The 26,525-nt window shown below is 37.4% G+C and overlaps 2 protein-coding genes and 2 long non-coding RNA genes across 15 annotated transcripts in view; 2 read left to right on the top strand and 2 right to left on the bottom strand.

Moving 5' to 3' along the window:
• LOC126590116 (uncharacterized) overlaps positions 1-21,054 on the top strand; it is a 37,039-nt gene extending 15,985 nt beyond the window's left edge. For both annotated transcript variants that reach the window (XR_007612068.1, XR_007612067.1), the window contains exon 4: positions 20,785-21,054. This is a non-coding gene — a long non-coding RNA (uncharacterized LOC126590116). The remainder of the gene's footprint in view (positions 1-20,784) is intronic.
• Positions 1-26,525, bottom strand: part of LOC126590109 (potassium transporter 5-like) — a 69,349-nt gene that overhangs the window by 40,874 nt on the left and 1,950 nt on the right. Inside the window, exons 3-8 of one of the 10 annotated variants that reach the window (XR_007612062.1) lie at positions 25,918-26,166; positions 24,978-25,028; positions 24,440-24,700; positions 23,728-23,895; positions 23,320-23,574; positions 21,975-23,121 (exon numbers count right to left, since the gene is read on the bottom strand). The exons of 6 other annotated variants lie outside the window; for them this stretch is intronic. Coding sequence is in view for 3 of the 4 variants with exons in the window: in XM_050255624.1 (XP_050111581.1) it covers positions 22,130-23,121; positions 23,320-23,574; positions 23,728-23,895; positions 24,440-24,700; positions 24,978-25,028; positions 25,918-26,166 (1,976 nt within the window). In the remaining variant the exon portion in view is untranslated. Of the gene's footprint in view, positions 1-21,843; positions 23,122-23,319; positions 23,575-23,727; positions 23,896-24,439; positions 24,701-24,977; positions 25,029-25,917; positions 26,167-26,525 lie in introns of those variants that run through there. 3 more of the 10 variants (XM_050255624.1, XM_050255627.1, XM_050255625.1) reach the window with 3 other exon arrangements.
• LOC126590113 (wee1-like protein kinase) overlaps positions 1-26,525 on the bottom strand; it is a 68,802-nt gene that overhangs the window by 22,969 nt on the left and 19,308 nt on the right. Inside the window, exon 12 of one of the 2 annotated variants that reach the window (XR_007612064.1) lies at positions 947-1,124. The exons of the other annotated variant lie outside the window; for it this stretch is intronic. The gene's annotated coding sequence lies outside the window, so the exon portion shown is untranslated. Of the gene's footprint in view, positions 1-946; positions 1,125-26,525 lie in introns of those variants that run through there. 2 annotated transcript variants of the gene reach the window in all.
• Positions 6,164-6,919, top strand: LOC126590119 (uncharacterized). Its single transcript, XR_007612070.1, has 2 exons — positions 6,164-6,358; positions 6,466-6,919. It is a non-coding gene; the product is annotated as an uncharacterized LOC126590119 (long non-coding RNA).

Below are 26,525 nucleotides of genomic sequence, written 5' to 3' on the forward strand. Positions count from 1 at the left end.
AGTAATTGTTTTCTAGCGTCAATACATTGTCCTACATTTTTTTTAAGACTATCTTAAGGAGGGGCGCTTTTATAAATTTAGCACAGGGACCCTAAAATCTCAGAGACGACCCTGCTGCTTAGGGGCCAATCAACAGGAGTTACGTACCAAATTTTGTTATTTTTTCTGGAGTAATGTTTGGGAGATTAAATTTATAGACAAAGTTTTGAAAACTAAAAAACATGGAAGTTGATGATTAGTTTATTACTTACACATTGATAAACGTGCTTAGTCTTATTGGTGACACATGATTTAGTTTGCAAATTTAGTCTCCAAATTTGGTCTCCCTAGCATTATTATTTTTTATGTTGTGTAGCAATTGCTACTGCTAACAACCCCCTATGGCTTTTATGCCAACTTCCAAATTTAGATCATGTTTTAGGAGGGGGTATTCGGTTGGGCCACTGTACTATGGCAACACATACAAAGTGTAGGGACCAACGAGCAAGTAGATGGGATCATGGAACAAAATATAGGACTTACATGAAACAAGAACACTAAGGCGACTGTATCATAAACCAATTAAATAACGCCACATGAGAAATTGAAAACAAATGGTGTTGTGTTATTAGTCTAGAATGCCAATATAGGTTTATATATATTAAATTTATTATTATTAAGACGAAGTGGAGGTTTCGAAACTATTAAAATAATTTAAGAAATGATAGAGTTTCAAACTCAGGATATTTGAGGGGAAACTCAACACCCTATCTACTAAGATATTAGATTGCATGCATAAATGCCAATGTAGGTAAACCTGCCTAAGGAAGAGGTGTTTTTATGTGCAATCGGAAGCATCATATGGTCCAAATACCTGTATTGAAGTTTTTCTCCTAATTTAGTGCTATCTTTTATATGTATGTGTAAGTTGTAGCTATCAGTTACACCCCTTATGATTTAGCTACAATGGGCGATTGGGGTCATTCGAAAGTGACTCTAAGAAGCAGCTCATGAGAGCTGCTTTTCCTTAAAATCACTAGCCATCGTGATTTCAAGCAAAATCACCAAAAGTGATTTATAGAGAAGCACATCTCCTTCTCCCAGAAGTGATTAAAGCCCTCTCAGAATTACTTTCCGAACGAAACCTTAGACTCCAAAGTGTGAAACTTGCCTGTTCACAAATTCATAGGCTTTTTCTCTCTAAAACATCCTTCATAGAATTTTATATTATATATTTAACCCTATTCTTGGTATATTTTGGTTAATATTTTGGAAGAATTTTGATACTTTGAATTGTATTTTCAATATAGGACTTTCAACTTCCTCTGGTGCAAAACGTGGTCAAATGGACGAATTTTGGAGTAATTCCAGTTGGAAGACGTTCGTGAGCCACTCAGCTTGATCGTATCAAAAATTGGGATTTTTCCATCATGTGGTTATTTTCTGGCGATAAAATAAAGGAGCAATGCGTGGTGTTGAAAAATGACGTTTCTGGGTTTAATTTGCATTTTTGGAGCCCAAGATGACCTCAGATGGTTTCGTGGCCTTCTGGAGATGTGTTCGGAACGTCCTTATCTTTAAAACAAGCTATCCTGGCCCGGATTTGGAGGAGATCTGAGGCTAAAACGTGGCTGGACAAGTACTTGGCAGATTCTCCTAGTTTAATTAGGGTTTTATTTTTTTAAGAGATTTTATTATTTTTCTTAGTTTCCTAGTTGGATTAAGAAACCTATGTCTTAGGGTTTGTAAGGGCTGAGCAAATATATGGCTTTGGCCGTCTATAGTTTTTGGGGACGCTTATTATTATTCAACTTCAGAGACAAAGAACTTGGCTAGGGTTCTTGGAGATTTTCTACTTTAAGGTGTTTTCATTCCTTTTATTTTTAATAATATTTTCTATGATTTCAATTATGAATATGCATAACTAATTCATTTTGCTAGGGCGAAGCCTTGAGCCTTAGCATGAATATGTAATTTTTATTTAATTGCTTATGATTGATTGCATACACACTTTGAATTATTGATCACTGTTTTAAACTATCTAATTATCTTGATGACTGACCACCATTAGGATGTTTACACAAGTAATTAGATGCAATTTGGTCGAATATCACCGGATGATTGAGTATTGCTTCTTGTGATTGATAATTGTAATTTCATCTAAGGCGAATATCACGTTTTTAGGGGTTGCATGGTTCTTCAAAGGTTTTCATGAAACTTAATGAGTCTTGCATGTTCATATTTGATCTGAATATCACAGACGAATTGCATGTTAGATATACGTTCTTGCTTGAATATCACGAGGATAATATATATTAGGAAAACCTAACCTTCGAAGTGGCATGTGTAAATCATAAATAATTGGTAAAAATACATAAAATTGCTATGTGATGGTGGAACCCTAGTGTCTTTATAAATTGGTATTTAAAACTCTTTTCTTCTATTATATTAGTTTTTATTTAAAATTCGTTTTTAATATTACCTACTCTCAAACTCTCTTTTCTCAAGTTTTAATTCTAAGTATTTAATTAGGAATTGTTTCTACATAAATTATCCAAATAGTCCTTGAGGAAAACGACCTTGCATGAGCATCTATACTATAACATCCTTGTATTCTTGCAAGTATTTCATGTGATTTTGACCCTATTTGCATAGACGTTAAAAATCCTATCAAGAAATTGGCGGCGTTGCCGGGGACTATGTTAGATAATTTTTGTTTAAACTTTTTCTGATTATTTTTTATTATTTTTCGTCCACAAAAAAATCAATTTATTTTAACGCTTTTGTGTTATTGCAGATTCTGTAAACTGCATGGTCCAGATTAGATTAGGAACTGCCCAGATTGCACAGTTTGATCCAGAACCCGAACGCACACTACATAGACAGAGGAGAGAAAATAATTTGCTTTCAGATTATGTACTGCAAGGCACATTCCTGCAGGAATTATTTGCTGGTTTTGTAGACAGTCAAATCACAATGGCGTTGCAATTGCCTGCAGCAGGCAGGCCACTCAGAGAGTCATTGGTTGCCCAAGCCAATGATGTTCCTAATTGTATTGTGTATCCTTCCCAGGAAGATGGCGATTCATTTGAGATCAAGCACCATATGCTTGAAATTTTACCTACTTTTCGTGGGCTGCCTAACGAGGATGCTAATTTACATGTTGCAAAATTCATCGTGGGTTGCAAAAATATCTTGATCAGGGGTTTTTCTACCGAGGCTATTAAGTTACGTCTTTTTCCTTTTACTTTGAAGGATAAGGCTGAAACTTGGTTATTCACTCTACCGGCTAATAGCATTACTACTTGGCAACAATTGCATACAAGTTTCCTGAACAAATAGTTTTGTCATGACGTTGCCTTTGCCGCTCTAGGGTATTTTCCCTGCAACAGAACAATCATGTGTATGAGTTCCAGTGGAACCAGGTGTATCAGTTTGGGGGTTGATTGATTCTTTGTCTTCAACACGTTTCGAGTCCACATGGGCATAGATATGTTTTGGGGTGATCAGGTTTCATCTCATGGGGAGAAGATAATACATGCATGCTGCTTTACTCAGAGATGGGTGTTTATACCTTTCCGATCCACGGTCGCGTTGACTTAGAAATTTGTTTTGCCATTTTGTCGACTACATTTACAGCTTGCGCACTCTTTTTCTCAGATTTCCACTCGATCCGAGTCACCTACAGGCACAGAGAGACAGAGATTTGGGTTATGCAATGACTTTGAATTATCCTTAGCCATACAGTGCTCAACATTTCACGACAGGAGTTGTACCTTTCTTATGCTCGGATCTGTGGGTCTGACACGCTTTGCTTCTGTTTCTACTTTGCAGACATCAGATCCGTGAGCCGTCTACACACATTTTAACTCACAAAAATTTGGTGTCTTGTTGCCTCTCTCTTTTGTTGTGGATCCACGTACTCTCGCAGAAACAAAGGCATGCATGCATTAGTTTTTTTTTTTCCATGAAAAGAAGCTCACTGGAACTAAATGACAGCATGGAACGATTTTTTTTTACCTTTAGCATTTCAGGATTCCCGACCGAGCTCCAGTGCAGATGATGACTCCCATTTATGGGGATACATAGAAATGAGAGGGCTACAAGTGTTGAGCATACTGAGAGTCTCTTTGGATTTTCTAGAGAGAGTGAGACGGAAACCTCTTTTCATTTTGGAGAGAAATGGGTTTTGAGAGATCAGAGAGTGTTGAGCGCATTATGAGAAATGAGAAGGCCTAGGGGTTCTAAAAGCCATCTGACATGACAATGAGTGACTATAACACATTTCAGCGTCTCTATTGAAATCTTAAGAGCAAATCCACCCTTGCTTTTTGCTCGGGGGACAAGCAGCAGGAAAAGGCCCGAGAGCCGGTGGGTTCTTCTCCAGCCATGGAGAGCCCGAGTGAGGGTGGGAGCCCAAGGGCCGGGGGGTGGGCAATTGACAGGCCTGTGGCCCGAGGCCCGTGACGTCAAGCCTGGGTCCGGGCTTTTTTTTTTTAATTTTTTTGTGTCAGGCGCGTGCCCCTCACTCACAAGTGGGGGCGCGTCGCCCGACAGGAAATCAGGGCACGGGCCCAGCAACCCAGTTACCGTTGGGAAGCCACGTGGCTTCCCACGATCCATTCGATCCCAACGACTATTTAATACGAGCCGTCCGATTTGCAACAGTAATAAAAAAAAAGCTGATTTTATATCAACCGTTCGATCTGAGATCAACGGTTGATATTAATCTTCTTTATAAATTAAAAAAAAAGAAAAAATAGTTTTAAAATTAAGAAAAGTTACCGTTGTGACACGTGGTACAATCTGGAGTGTTGGAATTCAAATTTTTTAAAATCCAACGGCAGAGATTAATTATTTGAATAAAATTTTTAAAAAAAATTGTAAAAAATCCGAAAAAATTGTAAAAAAATATGAAAAACATTTGTAAAAAATTGTTTGTACTTTTCTATAAATACCACTTCTTCTCCATCTACTTTACACCACAATTTCATATTTTCTCAACTACTTCCAATGAAATTCTTATCTTTCTCCCAAAGTTTCAATCCAATTTTTTTTCCACAAAATGACTACTGATGCAGGTACGAATTGGTCGCTTCTTGAAGATGTTGCGTTGTGCACTAGCTGGGTTGAAGTTACTCATAATTCATTTACGGGTAATGAGATGCAATTGCGAGAAATGTGGAGTTTAATTCATACCAAATTTCTTGAGCAAATGAGTGGGAAAAGAACCAAAGAATCGATGTCCAGTCGTTGGAAAATACTTAGCCATTCCTTTAGTACGTGGAGAGATGCTTTGCCACAAGCTAGTAGTAATGTTCGAAGTGGGGAAAATTATGCGGATGAGGTAAGAAACTAGAAAAACATTTCACATAATTTTCTCTGTACTATCTCATATTTTCCTGGTATCCAAACACATTGTACCGATCTTTCGCCAATTACGACTACATAAACAATGCACATACATACAAATTAAATCAAGAACATTGAAGTTTAAAGCAAAATAAATAAAAACATTAAAAAATAAATAAAAACCTTTTTCTTGGTGGAACCGCCAATCGCAGCGCAATTGGGAAAATCTCTTTTTTTCCGATTCTTCCTCATCTGCCCAGATGAAAAACCAAAGAACACTTCAATCTAATAATCCCAATTCAGAAAAACACAGATAAAATGCAAGAATCGAATCGAGAGAGTTTACCAGAAATGCTCTGATCAAACTCTGGAATTGTCTGAAAACAACGCATAGCACGGTGGTGGAGCTTATAAATCTTTAGAAACAGAGGAAATTGTGGGTTCAAAGGAAGAGGTTCGCCGGCAGTGGGTTTTGACGCCAAATTTGGTCCTCGATGCGTGTGTAAGTGACACGTGTCCTATTTATTTTTTTTGTCTCGGCCCACTACCATCGTCCTCGTGGAGCACACACTAATTTTGAAACAAGCCGGAAATAGATCATTTTCGGATCTCTTCCACCAAATCACACGGATCAAGTGATTTGAGTTTTTGCAATTTGATCCAACGGTTAAAATTATTATAACTTTTAAAAGAAGTCTTTGTTTTTAGCGGTTTGATCAAATTTCAGGGGCTCAGATCACTTTATCCGTGGACTTTGGTGGAAGAGATCCAGAGAGGATCCCCTCTAAACCAAGACCACTTCGCTGTCGCGCCACCCAGGACACATAACCAATGAAACCCAAATCATCAAAACATTATCTAGGTAGTCTCCCAATCCCACGGTCCAGATTAAATATCAGATGAGTGCGCACGGTAGACTCTGTTTGACTCAATCATTTTGTAGCCTTCCCTCATCCGCTTCTCTCGGCACCGACGTTGACCCCAGTTTCGACGACCGGGAGTTCATACTCAGCCAAGACTTCTTCTGGTAAAATCCTACGCGTCATCAATTTTGTAAATTTTCAAGCTTTTCGGGATTCGAATTCGAACATGGATGAAAATTTGGATTTTTGTTCTGGGTTTTGATTGATGTAGCACTCCTGATTATTTCACACTGGATAATCAGCATATGGTGAACGGCTGGGATTGCAGCAAGGTACAATGGATGGATTGGATTTTACTATTTGTGTAAAATTGAGCAACAGAACTACGGAAGAAGCAAAATTATGTATCTCAATCTGCAGTGGCTTTACGCTGTCGTGTCATGCCTCCTCCGTGCTTGAATAATCCTTATTTGAAGGATGCTTCAGAAATTGGCATTGATCCTTTTGGCAACCAAAGATCGAAGGGTATGCTTGTGTTAGTTGCCAATGAGACATTATTTCAATATTAAGACCATGGTAGAACTCTTAATGTTTGCCTCTTTACCTCCGCTTTATCAAGCTTTGGAATTTGATCTTCTGCCTGCTAAAGAATATATGTTAAATACGGTACTGATTGGAACTGGAATAAGCCTATAAGGAAATGAGAACAGGGAGATACCTCGCTATCACTTGGTGATCTAGGGCCTAAGTGCTCAGGGGAGCTTTCACTGTCAATGGCTCTATCTCCGAGTGAAGATACTATTTTCATAGCAGGTTGTACCCTTTTACATCTTTTTCTACGATACTGAAACACAAACTAGATTAAACAGAGAACAGAAAGATGTAAATGAGATAAGGAAGGGAAAAACATGTTCGAAGAGAGAACCATTTTAGAAATTGCTCTCAGCATCGTTGTCTTATCCTGAAGGCCATATAAAAGCTCTGCCATTGACTGCTCAATAGATCCATGCCCAAGTTCATTAACTTCAATAGGCACAATCTCCAACTGATTTTCCTCTTCTCCTTGAATATAGTGAATAAACTCAGAATCCAAATATTTTTCGGTTATAGGCTTAATTATGTTCAACATGTCAGACACTTGTTGAACCTTGAAGGACACGTCACTTTCGTTCTTAGATACATTAATGCAAGAGGGTTATTCTTTGCGAGTCATGAAACGGAAGGAAAATCTTGGCTTGCCTTTGCTTTTGAGTCATACAACAATTGATTCTCGTGTTTAACAGAACACTACAGGTTGTGACAACGTACACTATATAAATGATCACCTTTACCTTTGGAAGATTTATTCACTTTCGAATAATTAGATTTTGACGATGAACACGACGTTTTTTCATTCAACCGCATGAGTGCCTCAGCTTCTTTACTCACTGCAGACCAAGTGTATGATTCGTCTTTTTTCTCACTTCCAATGGAATGAACGTCATCCCTCTGCAACTTTTTAGCACCAAGTGTGACAGGAACTCTCGAGCGCATGTTGTTCGATGATAGGATTTTTAACGTCTATGCAAATAGGGTCAAAATCACATGAAATACTTGCAAGAATACAAGGATGTTATAGTATAGATGCTCATGCAATGTCGTTTTCCTCAAGGACTATTTGGATAATTTATGTAGAAACAATTCCTAATTAAATACTTAGAATTAAAACTTGAGAAAAGAGAGTTTGAGAGTAGGTAATATTAAAAACGAATTTTAAACAAAAACTAATATAATCGAAGAAAAGAGTTTTAAATACCAATTTATAAAGACACTAGGGTTCCACCATCACCTAGCAATTCTATGTATTTTTACCAATTACCTATGATTTACACATGCCACTTCGAAGGTTAGGTTTTCCTAATATATATTCTCCTCGTGATATTCAAGCAAGAACGTATATCTAACATGCAATTCGTCTGTGATATTCAGATCAAATATGAACATGCAAGACTCATTAAGTTTCATGAAAACCTTTGAAGAACCATGCAACCCCTAAGAACGTGATATTCGCCTTAGATGAAATTACAATTATCAATCACAAGAAGCAATACTCAATCATCCGGTGATATTCCGACCGAATTGCATCCAATTACTTGTCTAAACATCCTAATGGTGGCCAGTCATCAAGATAATTAGATAGTTTAAAACAGTGATTAATACTTCAAAGTGTGTATGCAATCAATCATAAGCAATTAAATAAAAATTACATATTCATGCTAAGGCCCAAGGCTTCGCCCTAGCAAAAGGAATTAGTTATGCATATTCATAATTGAAATCATAGAAAATATTATTAAAAATAAAAGGAATGAAAACACCTTAAAGTAGAAAATCTCCAAGAACCCTAGCCAAGTTCTTTGTCTCTGAAGTTGAATAATAATAAGCGTCCCCAAAAACTGTAGACGGCCAAAGCCATATATTTGCTCAGCCCTTACAAACCCTAAGACATAGGTTTCTTAATCCAACTAGGAAACTAAGAAAAATAATAAAATCTCTTAAAAAAATAAAACCCTAATTAAACTAGGAGAATCTGCCAAGTACTTGTCCAGCCACGTTTTAGCCTTAGATCTCCTCCAAATCCGGGCCAAGATAGCTTGTTTTAAAGATAAGGATGTTCCGAACATATCTCCAGAAGGCCATGAAACCATCTGAGGTCATCTTGGGCTCCAAAAACGCAATTTAAACCCAGAAACGTCATTTTTCAACACTGTGCATTGCTCCTTTATTTTATCGCCAGAAAATAACCGCTTGATGGAAAAATCCCAATTTTTGATACGATCAAGCTAAGTGACTCACGAACGTCTTCCAACTGGAATTACTCCAATATTCATCCATTTGACCACGTTTTTCTCTAGAGGAAGTTGAAAGTCCTATATTGAAAATACAATTCAAAGTATCAAAATTCTTCTAAAATATTAACCAAAATATACCAAGAATAGGGTTAAATATATAATATAAAATTCACTTATCAAAATACCCCCAAACTTAGCTTTTTGCTTGTCCTCAAGCAAAATAAAACTAGAAAACAAAAAATAAAAACTAACAACTAGACACTTAACTAAAACTCAGCTAAAAAAAATTCTCACTTTCAAGTTGCAATCCATAGAAACTGTTAAAAATCAGAACATTTTTTCAAAAGTTCCAACCAATCCCACCACAGAGTCTAAACCATTTAGAATCAATTAGAAAAGAATTCACAAACTTCCTTTGGTGTAAAGTGAACCAACATAGTTAAAGAGACTCGACCAAAACTCTTACCTCTCGTCCCTTTATTCATACTTCACACACTAACTTCACATATATTTTTTTCTTTCTCTTCTTTTCTTTTCTGTTTTTTTTTTTTTTAGGAGTAACAGTAGTGGTCGTGCAATGTCGGTTCCCTTAAGCTTTCTATCCAACCCATGTAGCGAGTTTTAGGTCAATGACTCCCAAACCACTAGGGCTTTAGGGCACTAGGTGTAGAACACCCCTAAGGACTTATTAACCCGAGCTGAAAATGCTACGAAACCAACTAACCACCCTGCCTCATGCCAAAACTCTACCGTTTGACGCGAGAATCACTGCTGATTAGGTAGGACTGGCCCGGTTACTAGGCAAAACCTCGGGTGAGACAATTATTACTTTATAACACATGCTAACTTTACTTTATTTAGAACAAAAATAAAAATACACTTAGATAAAAAGCAAGTGTTTCAATCTCACTCCCCACAAACCACGTTGGTGTGAATGTGCAATTGTCAAAGTATAATTCGTGAATTAGTGTCTAAGTAACGATAAATAGAAAAAACTCTACTGTGGGATTAATCTTTACCATGTCCATTTGTTCCAACGTTTAAAATAATCTATGGATATTAGCTTAAAAACGAAAAAGTTTAACTGACACAAAAACAAAAATCCTAAATTTTTACTACTTTCCCACCTCCAAACTTATTTCACAATTGTCCTCCAGGTGTGGAAAATAAATATAAACTAAAAAAAACGAAAAGCAAAACTAGAAAAGAGAAGACAAATGTCTAGACCAAAGAACTAAAAGAAAAAGGGAAATATAAATGAAACAAAGAAATTAAAAAAAATGAAATACATAATAGAACAAAAAAAACAAAGGAAAAAAAATCACCTGACATAAGAAACATTGGGCCGTGACAAAATGATGCACATAGCCTCTTGATGACCCTTTGGATTATAACCCAGCCCACAAACCAAAAAGCCGAAAAGAACATTGGATGCCTATTTGAAATTGGAATGGCATGCAGCTGGCATGTGCATTGGAAAAGTGGGATTATGCTAGTTCCCATGTCTGAAGAAGAAAAGTCACGAGCAGTCCTCACAGTCATTGTCAGTAAATGAGCCTAAACGGCTCTTTTCTTTTTACCAAATCGAGAGCCAAACGGCTCTGTATTTCCCCATTTCAAAACAACCCTCTCGGACATATACACATAGCCACACGATGAAAACACGTGTCATACATTCGTGTAAGGAACTCTTTAAAGCAACTCCACCCATGGAGCCCTCCCCTGGCAATCCACTATTGAATCCACCCTATTGAACAGTAACTGCCTTTAATGAATAGTAACTGCCATTAAGAGCAAATCCACCGGATTGGACTTTGCCTAGGACCCAGCACAAAAACAAGGCCAGCACCCTGTCAACCAAGTCCACCCCCTCAACTTGACTGGTACCCAGCCTGAGCTGGGCTCTGGACCAGCCCAAAAGAGACTTAGCAAGAAGCCGGGCTGTTGGCCTGGCGCGTGCGCTTCATGAAGGCGTGGCGCGAGTGCCCGACAGGCTTTCAGAGCGCAGGCCCGCGTGACAGGCGCACTCAATTCCCCCCTCGAGTTGGCGACATGGCTCCTTTTCTGCCGTTGGATTTCCAACAGCTAGTTTTCTAGACCGTTTGATTTGCAACGGTAAAAAAAATTAAAATTTTTCTTTTAAAATAGACCGTCAGATCAAAGATCAACGGTCCACGTTTTTTTTCACAAAAAGTAAATAAAAAAAAGGCCCAATGGTCAGAAATATGACCGTTGGCCACGTGGCAACTCCCTGGCTCTTGGATTTGAATATTTTTCAAATCCAACGATCCAGATTAATTAACTATATTAAAATTCATTAAAAAATATTAAAAAATAAAGAAAAATTATTAAAAAATACAGAAAATTTTGAAAAATGTTAATTTTTTTCCTATAAATATCTAACCCTCATCTTCCACCTTTACACCACATTTCAATATTTTCTACACTTTCTATACTATCTACATTTCAATATTTTCTACACTTTAAGAGAAAAAAATGTCTTCGTAGAAGCTCATTGAAGATATTACGTTGTGTGAATGTTGGGTTCACACTACTCATGACCCGATTACGGGTAATGAGATGGATAAGCGAGAAATGTGGAGTAAAATTACGAAAGCGTTTTGCAATGTACATGGACAAAACGCCAAAACTAGTCAAGGTCTTCAAGGTCGTTGGAAAATGCGCTGGGTGTCCGGAGGTACTCATTGGTGTAAAGGGCTTCAATTGCAGAGCAAAACCGCATCAGGGACTCCAGAACATTTGTTTTTCCCATCCTCGCGATCTCATCCACTTGATCTGTAGATGCTCCATATGCAAGCATTCGCAAGGATGTCGTAATTTTTTGCTCGGGAATAAGACCTAGAACATGAAAAGCATCCTCTTTTTGCACAAAGTATGGATCATGGTTGCAAATATCACTCATGATTTTGTTGAACAAATTTCGTTGCAATCTAAAACGACGTCTGAAAATATGATCAGGGAATATGCTACTGGGAATAAAATAATCTTCCAATAGATTTTTACCTCGTTTTTCCCTTTTTCTATCGAGGTTTGCAACACGTCTTGGTTTGGCTATCTAACCCATGGCTTCAATGACACGGCGGGAATGTGAGGCCTTCTGCCTTTTATGGTGATCATCCTTATCCTCCTCCATGAAGAAAGCCTCATCTCCACCTCCACCTTCCTCGAGATTGGCCAATTCTGCCTGTTGTGCCAACAACCTTTGTTGTTGCTCCTGCAACTGTTTATACACCCTTCTTGAAGAAGACATTGTCATAAGAACTCAAGATTTGAAAACGATGAACAAGGATTCTGAGCTAAAAAGAAGGATTGAGCTTGGTGTGAGGATATGTAGGGATGTAGGGTTTATATGGACAACAAAAGAAAGGATGAGGTTCTGGACAATGCCATGTGGCACTACGTGATTGGTTGAAAATCTTATCGAAATCTTGGCTAAATTATTGTAAACCGGAAGTGACACGTGGCGTGTCGGGATTGGTCGAAAATATTATCGGAAATCTATCCACAAAATAGTACGTTCGAATAATGACACGTGGCATGACGGATTGGTTGAAAATCTTATCGAAATCTTGGCTAAATTATTGTAAAACGGAAGTGACACGTGGCGTGTCGGGATTGGTTGAAAATCTTAGCGGAAATCTATTCACAAAATAGTACGTTCAGATAATGACACGTGGCGTGACGAGATTGGTTAAAAATCCTATCCGAAATTAAAACTATTTTATTTTTTTATTCTTTTAGAAAAAATTTTAAAATATTTTAAATGGGCTGGGTGCCAGCGCATTTTGTAGGGATGGAGATCGTTTGTGCCAGCGCATTTTTTTACTAGGTGCCAGTGTATTTTTTTAGGGGTGGAGATGTCTTGGCTTATTACTGTTCATTGGAGTCTGTTACTGTTCACTTGAGTGGATAAATGCGGTGGGTGCTGGTTCAAAGTCCTTAGGGGTCGACTTACTCTAATGAACAATAATTGCCATTTGCATCTCCACCCTTGGAGCCCTTCCCCCTAGCAAAAGGCAATAAAATATTAGTTTTTTTTCTTTGTTTAAATAATACAAAATAAAATTATTTGTAATTTCGGATAAGATTTTTTAAATCGTTCTCGTTGCACCACGTGTCATTTTATAAAAAAAACAATTATTTAGCGATGGATTTCGATAAGATTTTTATCCAATGTCATCGTGCCACGTGTCATTATCTTTTGAGAATCTTTGACAATAGATTTCGATCAGATTTTAACTCGTTCAAAATTGCGCCACGTGGCATTATCCGAAAAGATAATTATTGGAGATCGATTTCGATAAGATTTTTATCCAATACGATCGTACCACGTGTCATTATCTTTTCAGAATATTTGAGGATAGATTTCGATCAGATTTTTAACGAATGATGGCATGCCACGTGGCCTTATCTACAATCCAATCATTTCTGAATCGTCCATATAATCCACCATTCATCCTCACAAATCTCACACCAATTTTCTCAACATCTCTATCTCATTATTCATAGTCTCTGCTTCTTCTTCACCATCCATCCTTACAATGTCTTCTTCTTCATCAAGGATGATGTGGGAAATCGATCAGCAAGAGGAAGAATTGTTTAACCAATCTGAAGGAATGTTCAACCTTCAGATAGCTAAAAATGAGATGGAAGAGGATGAGGAGCGTAAAATGAGAGATGACGAAACAAGAATGGCCAGAGCCTCACATTCCCGTCGAGTCATCCAGACTGTTACTCAGATATACAGGCTCAACCGTTCAAGAAACCTTGATAGAAGCAGGCAACGATGGGGTGAAGAGCTGTTGGACGATTACTTTATCCATAACAGTGCATTTCCTGATACGTACTTCAGACGTCGTTTTAGAATGGAACGACATTTGTTCAACAGAATCATGACTGATGTTTGCAACCATGATTCTTACTTTGTGCAAAAGAAGGATGCTTGTGGTGTTATGGGTCTCTTGCCTCAGCAAAAAATCACTGCTGCGTTGCAGATGCTTGCGTATGGAGCATCTGCAGACCAAGTGGATGAGATAACGAGGATGGGGAAATCAACCATTCTTGAGACCCTGATGAGGTTTTGCGGAGCAGTCGAATCTTTATACACCGCAGAGTACCTCCGAAAACCTTCTCACATGGACTTGCAAAGGCTTCTGAAGAAAAGCGAGATGCGAGGTTTTCCTAGGATGATAGGAAACATCGATTGTATGCACTGGACGTGGAAAAATTGTCCAAGTGCATGGCAAGGCGCATATGGGGACAGGAAAAGAGCAAAATCTATCATTTTGAAGGCAATGGCATCTTTTGATACATGGATATGGCACACCTTTTTCGGGGTTCCAGGGGCTCAAAATGATCTTAACATCCTTGCCCAATCCCCAGTGTTCAACGACGTCCTGCAAGGATCATCTTGTCTTGTTTTGCTAGGACCATCTTATCTTGATCTCGCTTCTTTTACACGCCTCATTCGCACCACATCCGCTTTCTCCGACTGCCAAAAATATTTAGAATTTGGAGACATCCCTTCTAAAGGCGTGTTCATAATGTCACGATCTCGTTGTGCAATTCTTTCTTCTCTAAGCAACTCCATTTCTTGCCTAAGTAGCTCTCTTTCCCTATGTTCAGCTTGAAATGCTTGTTGAATAGCTGCAACTTTTGCCTCATCTCTAGCCTTTTCAGCCTCATATTTCGCCAATTCCTGCGCCAATGTCAATTCACCTTGACGAGTAAGTTCTTGCATGTACTTTCCATAATCATTCTTGGACGCACTCCCTTTTCTTTTTAAAGCCTTCTTACCTTGAGGCCTAATTGGATAACGGGTCAACCCCAACGCTTGTTCAGGAATGGGCGTTTCAGGCACTTCTTCTCCATCTTCTTCATCAACCTGGGTGCCATGATCGGGTGTAGAGTGTGGAAGGGTGCTGTGTAGAGGGGTGATGTTCATGCATACTTCTAGACCAACAGGCACAACTTTGAATTTAGGACAATCTTTAATAATATTCCAACATTCCCACCGGTGGAATGATTTGTTTCTTGATTTGATTTTGGCAGCATACCATGCTTGTGCTTGAAGTTGCTACAAATAAATAATAATGAAATTATTAGGTAACAAATAATAATAATGAAATTATTAGGTAAATAAATAATACAGACAAATAACAACAATGAAATTATTAGGTAACAAATAAATAATACAAACAAATAATAATAATGAAATTAGGTCACAAATAAATAATGCAAACAAATAATAATAATGAAATTAGGTAACAAATAAATAAAACAAACCCTGCAATGTGAGTTAGACCAATTCGCCAAGGCAGTGTGCCAGCTTATTTGCACCGCATTCGAATCCAATCCTCTCTCTGCAGATCAGAATTGTTTAGAATAGAATATTGTCCTATAAAAAAGAAAAATGATTATAGTTACTTTTATTTTGCTTTTATAGTAGAAACTTGTCTTGTTGACACAACGAAAATTGTAAGAAAATGGATCACGAATGGTCTCGCTTGAAAGAACTCTGGAATTCCAGAAGTTGTGAGAGAAACTCTTGTTTCTAAATTTTGTATTGATTCAAAAGCAGTTGTCTATTACAAAGCAAAAGAACATATTATAAATACTTGTTTCAATAAAATGAAAAGACAAGCAACAATAAAACCTCATTGATTAGGAAATACCCTCTAAATGACTCGGAACGTTTCTAAACTGTTCGCATCATCAAGCAATTTCTTTATTCCTACGTTAGTCTCTTCTCCTTGAAAAGAACTCGTCCCCAAGTGATCAGGATACAACGAAACATCAACAAGATGGAAATGATGCAGATCAGCAACATTGAAAGTGCGAGAAATCACCATTGATGCCGGCAAATCCACCACATAGGCGTTGTCATTGATTTTGTGCACAATCTTTGAGCGTCGATGTTTATCAGTAGCAGCCTCGTTTTTGGAATTCGTTTGAGCAAGTTTCTCGGCAACTTCGTTCTTGGCTGCTTGAACTCTTTCAGCCATATGTTCAGCTACAACATTCATTCATGGGCCACGAGGAAGCCTTATAAGATCCACCACATGATGGGGATTTAAAGTATAGACAATCGAAAATGGTGACTTGCCGGTTGAGGTATGCACACCACTATTGTAAGCAAATTCGACTTGAGCAAGCACCAAATCACATTGCTTGGGTTTATCTTCACAGACACAACGAATCATATTACCCAACGTCCTATTGGTCACTTTAGTTTGTCCATCCGTTTGAGGTTGAGCAGTGCTACTCCGATTCAATGTTGTTTCAAATATCTTCCACAAAGTCATCCAAAAGTAACTAAGAAACTTAGAATCCTGATCAGAAGTAATGGACTGAGGAACCACATAAAGGCGTACCACCTCTCAAAGAACAAGTGAGCAATGTGAGATACATCAGATGTCTTACGATAAGCAGCAAAGTGTGTCATTTTTAAGTACCGGTCAACCACCACAAATACAAAATCGACTCCACGCTGGGTTCGAGGTAGACCTAACACGAAATCCATAGATAAATCCAACCAAATATCAGTAGGGACAGGTAAGGGCATGTACAAACCCGTGTTTTGGGACTAACCTTTAGAGGATTGACAAACAAAGCCCTTGCTAACTATGTTACCAACATCATTTTTGAGTTGTGGCCAGTAATATGGTTTTATCACACCCAAGATGACCGCTTAAACCACCATCATGCAGGTTTCTAATGAGCTTCTCCCGCAATGAACAACGTGGAATGCACAAGTTATGCCCCTTGAAAAGAAACACATCGGTAATTTGAAAGTTAGAAGGAGGATGGGAGCGGAGACACTTTGCCCATATGTCTTTAAAGTCGTCATCCCCCTCATAAAGCTCATTCAAGAAATCAAAACCCACAACCTCCTGACTCAAAGTCACCAATAATTAGGCTCTCCTGCTCAACGATCGGCTATGCGATTAAGCGTACTGGATTAGTGCTTGATGACAAAAGAAAATTTTTGGAGATAAGTCACCTATCGCATATACATCATGTCAACACTTTTCTGATTATTGACCCACTTCAGTTCTAGGGTCGGTTTATAGGACAAATTCATTTTGAACAAGTTAATGCTCCCATTAGCGTAAAGCACGAATGACAGCATAAAACTCTTGAACATATGTACTCCATTTTTGCCTCGCTTCGCTAAGCTTCTCGCTGAAAAATGCAAAGGGTTGTTTTTCTTGAGATAAAACAACTTCAATACCCACTCCGCTTGCATCGTATTCAACTTCAAAAACCTTATCAAAGTTAGGTAAGTTGAGGACAAAAGCAGAGCATAGCTTTTGTTTAATTAAAGCAAAGCTCATGTCCTGTTTATCACCCCAAATAAAGTTACCATTCTTCAAACATTCTGTCATTGGCGCCACAATGGTGCTAAAGTTCCTTATAAACCATCAATAAAACGTTGCAAGGCCATGTAAGCTTCGCAATTCAGATGCATTTTTGGGAGCTGGCCAATCTCAAATGGCTCTCACCTTCTCTTCGTCTACATGGATGCCATCCGAACTTATGACATACCTAAGGGTAGTAGATCGGTGAAGAAACTACACTTCTTGAATTTAATGTACAGTTCGTTTTCCTAAAATATGTGAAGTACTTGTCTCAAATGCTCTAAATGGTCTTGCTCAGATTTGCTATAAATTAGTAAATTAGTATATCATCAAAGTATACAACAACAAATAATCCGACAAATGGACGAAGCACCTGGTTCATTAGTCGTATGAATGTGCTAGGAGCATTGAACAGACCGAACGACATCACCAACCATTCATATAAGCCATCTTAACTCTTAAATGTTGTCTTTCATTCGTCTCCTGGACGGATTCGAATTTGATGATACCTGTTTCGTAAATCGATCTTAGAAAATATTATGGAATCGACTAATTCGTCCAACATGTCGTCTAAATGGGGAATGGGAAAACGATATTTGATAGTGATCTTGTTGATAACTCAGCTATGAACACACATCCTTCATGTCTTGTCTTGTCTTTCTTGGGCACAAGAAGAACCGACACTATACAAAGGTTAAGGCTTTCACTAATGAAGCATTTTTTTAACAACTCATCAATTTTCTCCCGTAGAATCTCAATCTCTTTCGGACACATCCTGTAGTGTGGCAGATTTGGCAAGCTTGCCCTAGGAATGAAGTCGATTTGATGTTGTATATTCCGCATGAGAGGTAACTCATTCAAATATCGTCACTCACCAAATCCTCAAAGTCTCATCGGATTGCTTGAACCTTGTTCGAAATCTGCAACTTTCGGTCTTGTGCCATTAAGAGGCCTTTCATGACCAAAGCACAAACTACCTTGGTGTCTTTTGCTTCGGATGTAACATCGTGCTCAGATGTGATCAAGGTGAGGAACTTATTCGGGTTATCAACTTTTATGACAACATTAGTTGATGTTCCATTAGGGAACATGGTGATGCGATGTTATTCCCAAGTGAACTTATAGACATTGCCGCGACCCTTGTGCATGACATATCTATCCTATAGCCATGGTCTACCAAGCAATACAGGAGTCATGTCCATGTCAACTACATCACACACAGCTTCCTCCTTGTAAAACTTCCCAATTGAGATGGGAACCTTACAAGTTTCAATCACCTTTTCCGTCGAGCCCTTCTTAATCCACCCTACCAAGTATGGGTTCAAATTTTTCTCAGTTTGAAGGTGAAAGTGCTCCACGACCTTTCTAGCAACGAAGTTTTCACAACTACCTCCGTCTGTTACCAACTGACAAACTTTGTCCCGAATGCACTTAGAGCGAAAGATTTGATGATGTTGATTGTCATCGCTGGGTTTGGAATAAATCACTCGCTGTAAAACTAACGCTAACTCATCTCCTTCTTCCTCAGACACATCCTCGTCACATTCGTCCTCTACTTCTTCATATTCACCTCATTTTACTAAATTCACTATCTTGCCAACCCAGCAGGTGCTTGTGGGGTACCCATGGCTGCCACATTTGTAACACATGTTTCCGCGAGGCATGGTATACGGATTAGCCTGCTTGCGGAATTAGTTGTTTTGAAAACGAGTGGTGTTATGAGGACTATTTTTCACTCCTGGATGATCAACTTTATTTTCAACCCTTTTTTCTGGACCCTTGGAAACCTGTTGCTACTGCACCATTTCTTTATTTCTTGGGAAATTGCTTAAAGATTAAAATGACTCTCCCCACTGCTTTCTAAAATCATAGCTCTGGTTGCTGCGATTTTTCTTTAGCAATTATGCGCTAATAGCCAACTCTTCTGTTTGAGAGGGAGTTAACACGTTGTAACCCAATTTTGTCCCAAATGGAAGGTTTTAATCCCAACAAATACCGTACAGTTTGTTGTGCAAGGGACTCAGTAAGACGATTTCTTGCAGCAAGGTTGAAAAACTCATGCGAATACTCCTGCACAATTCGACTTCCTTGCACACAGTCGTGGTATTTTTCAAACAACACTTGCTTGTAATTCTAGGGAAGGGAACGTGCCCAAAGCATGCTCTGCATTTTACTTTAAGTTTGGACACGATTCTTTCCTTGCCACACCCTGGACTCTTGCTACTCATCTAACCAAACGGCAGCGCTTCCCTTTAGCCTTCATGCCACAACTTTAACTTGTCTCGCTTCAGCTATCTCCGCATATTCAAAGAACTTCTCGCACTCCACAAGCCAATCTAAAAACTCTTCAATCGATAAGTTTCCATTGAAAGTCGAAATTTCGATTTTTTTTTTCTTCTCGTGGATTTTCAGGGATGGCAGGGATAACGTCATCTTCAGAATTTGAATCACCGTTGGGGAAAACTCTGAGTTGCTAAGGTGCTACAACCAGTTCGCGAGCATAAACAACATGTTGAGCGCGACCTACGGCCAGGCCTGCAATCATCTCTCTAATTTCAGCGAGAGAATTTTGCATTGTATGATTGATGCGACACTCCATAGCCACAAGTTATCAACTCACGTATGTGAAACTTGTGATATTAGGGTTGGTTATTGCTTCGTCTTCAGCCATTGAATCGGAAAACCGGGCTCGATGCCAACTGACACAGCAGAAGTTGTAAGAAAAGGATCACGAAAGGTCTTCCTTGAAAGAACTCTGGAATTCCATAAGTTGTGAGAGAAACTCTCGTTTCTGAATTTTGTACTAATTCAAAAGTTTTCTATTACAAAGAAAACGAACAGATTATAAATACTTGTTTCAAGAAAATGAAAAGACAAGCAACAATAAATCTTCATTGATTAGGAAAGACCCTATAAACGACTCTTAATGTTTCTAAACTGTTCGCATCATCAAGCAGTTTCTTTATTCCTACGTCAGTTGCAGGAAGAGAGGGTGTATTAATCATAATTCTATTCCTAAACATGAGGAATTACCTATTTTGTCACGTCTAGAAGTGCTGAAAGGTGCGTGTTTTTTCAAAAATGGCTACTAGGCTTGAACTGGCATAGGCTCTATTGAGCAACATAGTGATGTTTGTTTAATTCTTTCGGATGCATGTTCTAATGCGTATGCCTGCAGCTTGGCGGATGAAGTGAGCTCTAACAAAGAGGTAGTATGCATTCAGATATATAGATATCTTATTTTTGGTGTTTTTGTGCTAATGCAAGGAGTAATGTGCTTGTTTGGCAGAATGGATCTCCTAGGTTCTTGAATTTTCAGTGGTTGGCTGCAAGCAACGTGGAGATAAGGCCATGAACCGCGACAGAGTGATGGAGATAGAGATTTGTTGTCTGGGTAAATAAATCTGGATATGACATGTACGCTAGAGATGAGATGGCCTTCTTGTTGGGTCACAGTGGTGTGAAAGAAATGAATAATCTGAAAGGCAGAGAGAAAGAAAGGGGAAAGTGAAGTGGAATGGTTTAGAATTTCACTTGTTTGATATTTCATTCTAGCGCTATAATTTCCCACTATGCAATCTTTGTAAAATATCTAAAAAGTTTATGTGACGTAAATGTTGTTTGTCCTGTGTTTCAAGAATACGTGATGAGTCTACTCGCCACTAGCTTGTTTTTAAGTTAGATATCTATCAGAGTAGATATGTGTGACACAAATGAATAATTCCTCACGGATTATCATAGTATGTGACAAATTTTTAAGCGTCACAATCAATTTTGTCACCTAATCTCTGTTTTCTTGTAGTGAAGGTATGGACCCAAATATATAGAAAATTCACTTTACGACATAAAGCAATGCCTCAAAAGAGAAGGAAAGTGTGTCGTGTAAATTGTCAAGTACGACACACAACGCTTAAGCCGTAAATATTTTTAATTAACAACTTGCACAGAAGTGATACCGTGAATGCTAGATTATGTGCAAGTATTACGACATGAACTTTACGAATGTCGTGAATAATATCATTTAAGGCATGCCAGTACTATACGCCGCATATTTCAAGTCGTAAAATACCCAAACTGTTGTAGTGAATCAATTATCATTCTCCAAATCAATTTCAAAGAATAGAAATAATCAAAGTGGTTCCTCCTCCATCTATTAAATCCTCCATTGCTAAGTCCATATTTTCCCAATTCATGAGCCACCACGTTATATTTTCTTTTTAAATCCTCCATTACTAAGTCCATCCATGTCTTTAGGTGTATATAAATAATATAAAGTATAAATATACATGTTCTCAATCAATAATATAACACATGGATTAATAATATTATTTGAACAATCATCGGGATTCTAGTACAATCAGTAATATATTGCACTAGAAAGAGAACATGTAAGAGGGTAGACCATAAAAAGAAGGAAGAAAAACTTGTAGACAAAATTCATAGCATGAACAACCAATTGCTACTTTACGAAACAAACGTGTCATAATACATTAGCAATGGAGCATTGCATATAAGCGTATGTATATATTACAATTGCACTCTACCTCGTGGCCGGAAGAGCTCTCGGTCACCTGATAACATTTTTAATTTGTAAGAACTCAAACCTAATTCCAGAATTCTTGATTTATTTATTTATTTGATGTAGCTAGCTAGCTAGCTAGTAATTAATCACCTTAAATAGCTTGTCTCAAGCATGTACTAAAATTTGTATCCACTTTCTTTTGCTCTAAAGTTCATAAGTCATGCCCACTTTCAACAGCCGCTTGTGAGGAATATCAAACACTTTGTCACTCTGCCTCAAATTTCTCTTCAAGAAATTGTAAGCGTAATCGATCACAATTCTTTTCGCTATGCCAGCTCCTTTGGCAGCCGTCACTTCATTTTCCCCAATCAAATGAACAACTCCCCGCCTCCATGCTTTGTCTATTGCCTCAATCTCTCTGTCCAACAAATCTTGTTGCTTATCATGATCATCAACTTGCTGCTTCAAATCCTCCTTTCCTTTCTCTCCACCGTTAGCCAAAGTACTGTCTTCGAATTCTTCCTCGATCTCCAACTTGGTATCCCCATTAACGCTACTGTGCATAATATTTGTTTGAGATATCCAAAAATTATCCTTTATGAACTCTTTCAACTTCTCCACCAACAATCCTTCGAAGGGTTCGTTCTCATTGCGAACATCGGTGTACCCATATCTAGCAACGCATCGGAACACATTCAGATCCTTAGGCTCTACTTGCCGAAAAAGAAAGCGCTCTTCCAATGGAACCTTGCTTATAGGCAACGATTTGATTGAGACAAAAACAAGGACGGAGTGCAATGCAGGCACATTAGCAGCGTAATGATTGAAGATTGGCGGAATGCCTTGAACAAGTTCCGAATAGAACATGGCGAGGCCAGGCATACGAGAAAAGTTTGCATTAACAGCAATTTCCTTGAGTCGTTCGGGAGAAATTTTGTGTTCAAGCTCGTAATAGTACTTTCTTCGATGCACATCATTCCACACAAACATTACAAACATCAACAATGTAGCAAACGCGAGGGGAAGATATCCGCCCTGATCAAATTTGTAGAGCACTGAACTTAGATATAGAAGCTCTACACTTCCAATAACAAGAACATATGAGATGACGAGGAATATGTTGGTCTTCCATATCATGATCATGATTAGCACTAGGAAGGATGATGTAAGCGTCATTACAAACACCACTGCTATACCTGTACATATATATACGTATGACAATTAGACAAAGTCATTCATTATTAGTTTAATGTGCACATAAATATTTTCCTATCAAACTGAATGTGGATCATGCATTAATTCGATTATTTTTTTTAATGTGAGACGGTGACTCAATTTTTGGCAACATAAGCATTTGTTTGATGATAAAATTAAGTTTGTAAAGAGAACATTACCATATGCATTGCCAATCTTTGCAGTGCTTCGAAACCCTAAAGTGACTCCAACACAAGCTAACATGAGAAGGTAGTTCACTTCCGGAATATAAACTTGTCCGGCATACTTGGTTGATGTGTGCACGATTTTCACACGAGGGAAACATCCTAATGATTGTGATTGTTGGATTATAGAGAAAGTCCCTGAAATCATAGCTTGACTAGCTATGATCGATGCCATTACAGCCACTATAAACACAGGCCAATACAAAGGCTCTGCATGCATTCAGCACAATTAGTACACAATTAAAAAATTAAGCAACCACCTAAGTTAGTTATTAACTTATTATATATGGTTGTTAATGTTGAGGTATATATATTTGATACTTAGCTCGTAAAAGGTTATATTAATATTTTATATATACTTACTTGGTATTGACTTGTAGAAGGTATCTGCAACAAGAAGATGGTGCTTGCGAAGAAAAGAGGCTTGTCCAGTGTATGCCAGTATGAGAGCTGGATAAGTAACTGTGCACATACTTATTTGAATGGATCGTACTGTGAAGTGTCCCACGTCAGCAAATAAAGCTTCAGTTCCTGCAAATGAAGATTGAGACATTAAACGGTTCAGATTATGAAATTTGTATGGTAAAGGTACATTATATATTATCTATTTATGAAAGAAATTAACACTTAACTAATAAATAGTTAGGGGTGTAGATAGGAATTTTATAGAATTTTAAAAGAATTATAAATTCATGGGGTTTTAATGGACTTCTACATATTTCATGTGAATTCTCTTAAAATCTAAAGTGGTGAGAGACTGGATTTTTTAAAGGTCTAAAATACATTATGGAAACCCTCTAAGCCCATGAAAACACCTTTTAAAAATTCTTTAAAATCAAATCATGATACTTCTATAAAAAAATTCAAAATCTTGATTACACCAGGATTTAATCTATGAAGTACGAACTTGTAAAACCTCTTTAAAAATGCTAATTGAATAACGTTAGAAGTTTTATAAATTCATTTAAAATCCTGAATGAATATCATTGAATTTTTTAACTCTTTCCAAATCCTTTATATGCTTCTATTTAGAAATTAAAATTTTATGCTATTTTGCATGAAATTAATTGTAAACCTGTTATGGCTAAGACAATGCCACCAAGAGAAATCCAAGCGTCTTTTTTGTTCCTCCTGAAGTAATCTACAATGTATTGTGGATTTAGAGCCTTGACCACCGTCGGATCAAACTTGATGAAGTTGTAGACGCCAATTCCACCAATCATGGTAAACCAAATGCAAATAATTGGTGCAAAACTGTAGCCTACTTTATCAGTTCCAAATCTTTGAATCATGAATAGGGCAATCAAGATGACTACTGATATCAAAACAACCCGACCTGTGCACACAGATTAAATTAAAAATATTTAGCCAAAAATATTTAAATTTAAATTACTTTTCACTATCCGTTTTATAGAATGAGGATCCTTTCCGGATCATTTTTGTGAGGATCTCAATGATCTTTTAATTTTGTCCATTCATCGTTTTTGTGATCAATTTTAAATAAATAAATTTAAAATATTTTTTTACCACTCATTGTACGATAAATCTAAGTATCCGGAGAGGATCTTCATTCTGTTTTATATACCACACACAAATAATATCTGTATGAATACCTTCTGTCATTGCAGATGTGGCTTCTTTTATTCCTCCAACAGCCGACAGAACTGCCATCAAATTGGAACAAAAACAATTTAATATTCAAGTCAAAAGAAATTAAGCACGTAATCATGTGAGAGTAGGAGACGCAACTTTGATTTTGTCTTATATTGCAAAATTACTCAACTTTCCAATACTTCCCGTGGTAGTTTTACGCATGTGCAATAAGTGTCTTTGCACATGACCTTCAATCCTCAAGGGCTTCTTAAAGATGATATCTTGTACATTGTATTGATTTGGTTTGTTGACAAAAAGACTTCATTTTTGGGAAATTTTCTAGGTTCTGCTTTTTATTTTAACTTATGCTTGTGAATAAGATAATATGGACTTCATACGCATGAGAGGAATCACTTTTATTTTTTAGTTTAGTTTTGTCGGTTTTGTTCTAAATTTTATTTTTATTTATTATTTCATGATTTTTTTATTTGAGTTATAAAGCAAGTAATATAACTCTATTTAGAGCCCTTATTAATACAACTATATACATATAAATTAGCTGTGTAGCAAGAGTTTTGTACAACCGCCCATTTACTATCTTTTGTAAAAGGCCCCTAAAATCTGATAGTCAATCATGTACTTGTCCAGTTAGTCAGTTACACTAATGCACATGCAAGTTGAGAGATTTTTGTTAAACTTTAGAGACGGTTTTAGAATCGATATTGTTTATGACTTAATCATCTGTTTAATAAGTTTTATATTAAAAGTCTCAATACAATTAATAGTGAAACTATTCAATATATAAAGAATTTAACTTCATTAAATTTTCGAACCGAGACATACTTAAAAAATTCCTACATATAATCAGAAATATATTCACCTTTCATCATGCAACCATGTCAAATGAGGAGATATATGGATCAATACTTTTTTTGTTCTTGTATTAAAGATTTGACAAACCTGACATGCAAGGAGTGAGGACACCATCACCAATGACCATTGAAGTACCAAGCATGGTGGCGAATAGTAGAAAGACTTTGGCAAATGGGCTGTTCTCCAATGAAGATTTAAGCCTTGATGCCCTCTTTACACTTTTGGTAGGCAAGTCAAGCTGAAAATTTGAAACATCACGATCCTCTGCTTGTTGGCTCGGAGTCAAACCAACCTTGGCATATCGACACAGCAAAGAGTATAGTGCGAACGTCCCTCCTGCAAAAAATAATATTATTTGAATAATAGAGGATTCAAACTAAAATATGATTAAAAAATCAAATAAAGTTTTCATGAATAAAAGAGGATTCAAACTTTAGTGAAAAAATAAAATGTTTTCTCTATGCAATTTGACTAAACTTCTACTTGCTTACGAGTTTTCCCTTGTAAATGTCTTCTTTTAGATATTTAAAGGAATACTATAATTTTTTTTAATAAAAAAGACCATGATTGAATTGGCAATTTAGAAAAACCTATCATTATGCGTGTTAAAAATTAATAATTTTGTTAGACTACACTACATAAGCTTCTCCCTGGTTCGTACCTCAAAGTCGTATTAAAATCAAACTAGATATCTT

This window comes from Malus sylvestris, chromosome 11, assembly GCF_916048215.2.
Source record: "Malus sylvestris chromosome 11, drMalSylv7.2, whole genome shotgun sequence".
In the NCBI taxonomy this organism is placed as follows: Eukaryota; Viridiplantae; Streptophyta; class Magnoliopsida; order Rosales; family Rosaceae; genus Malus; species Malus sylvestris.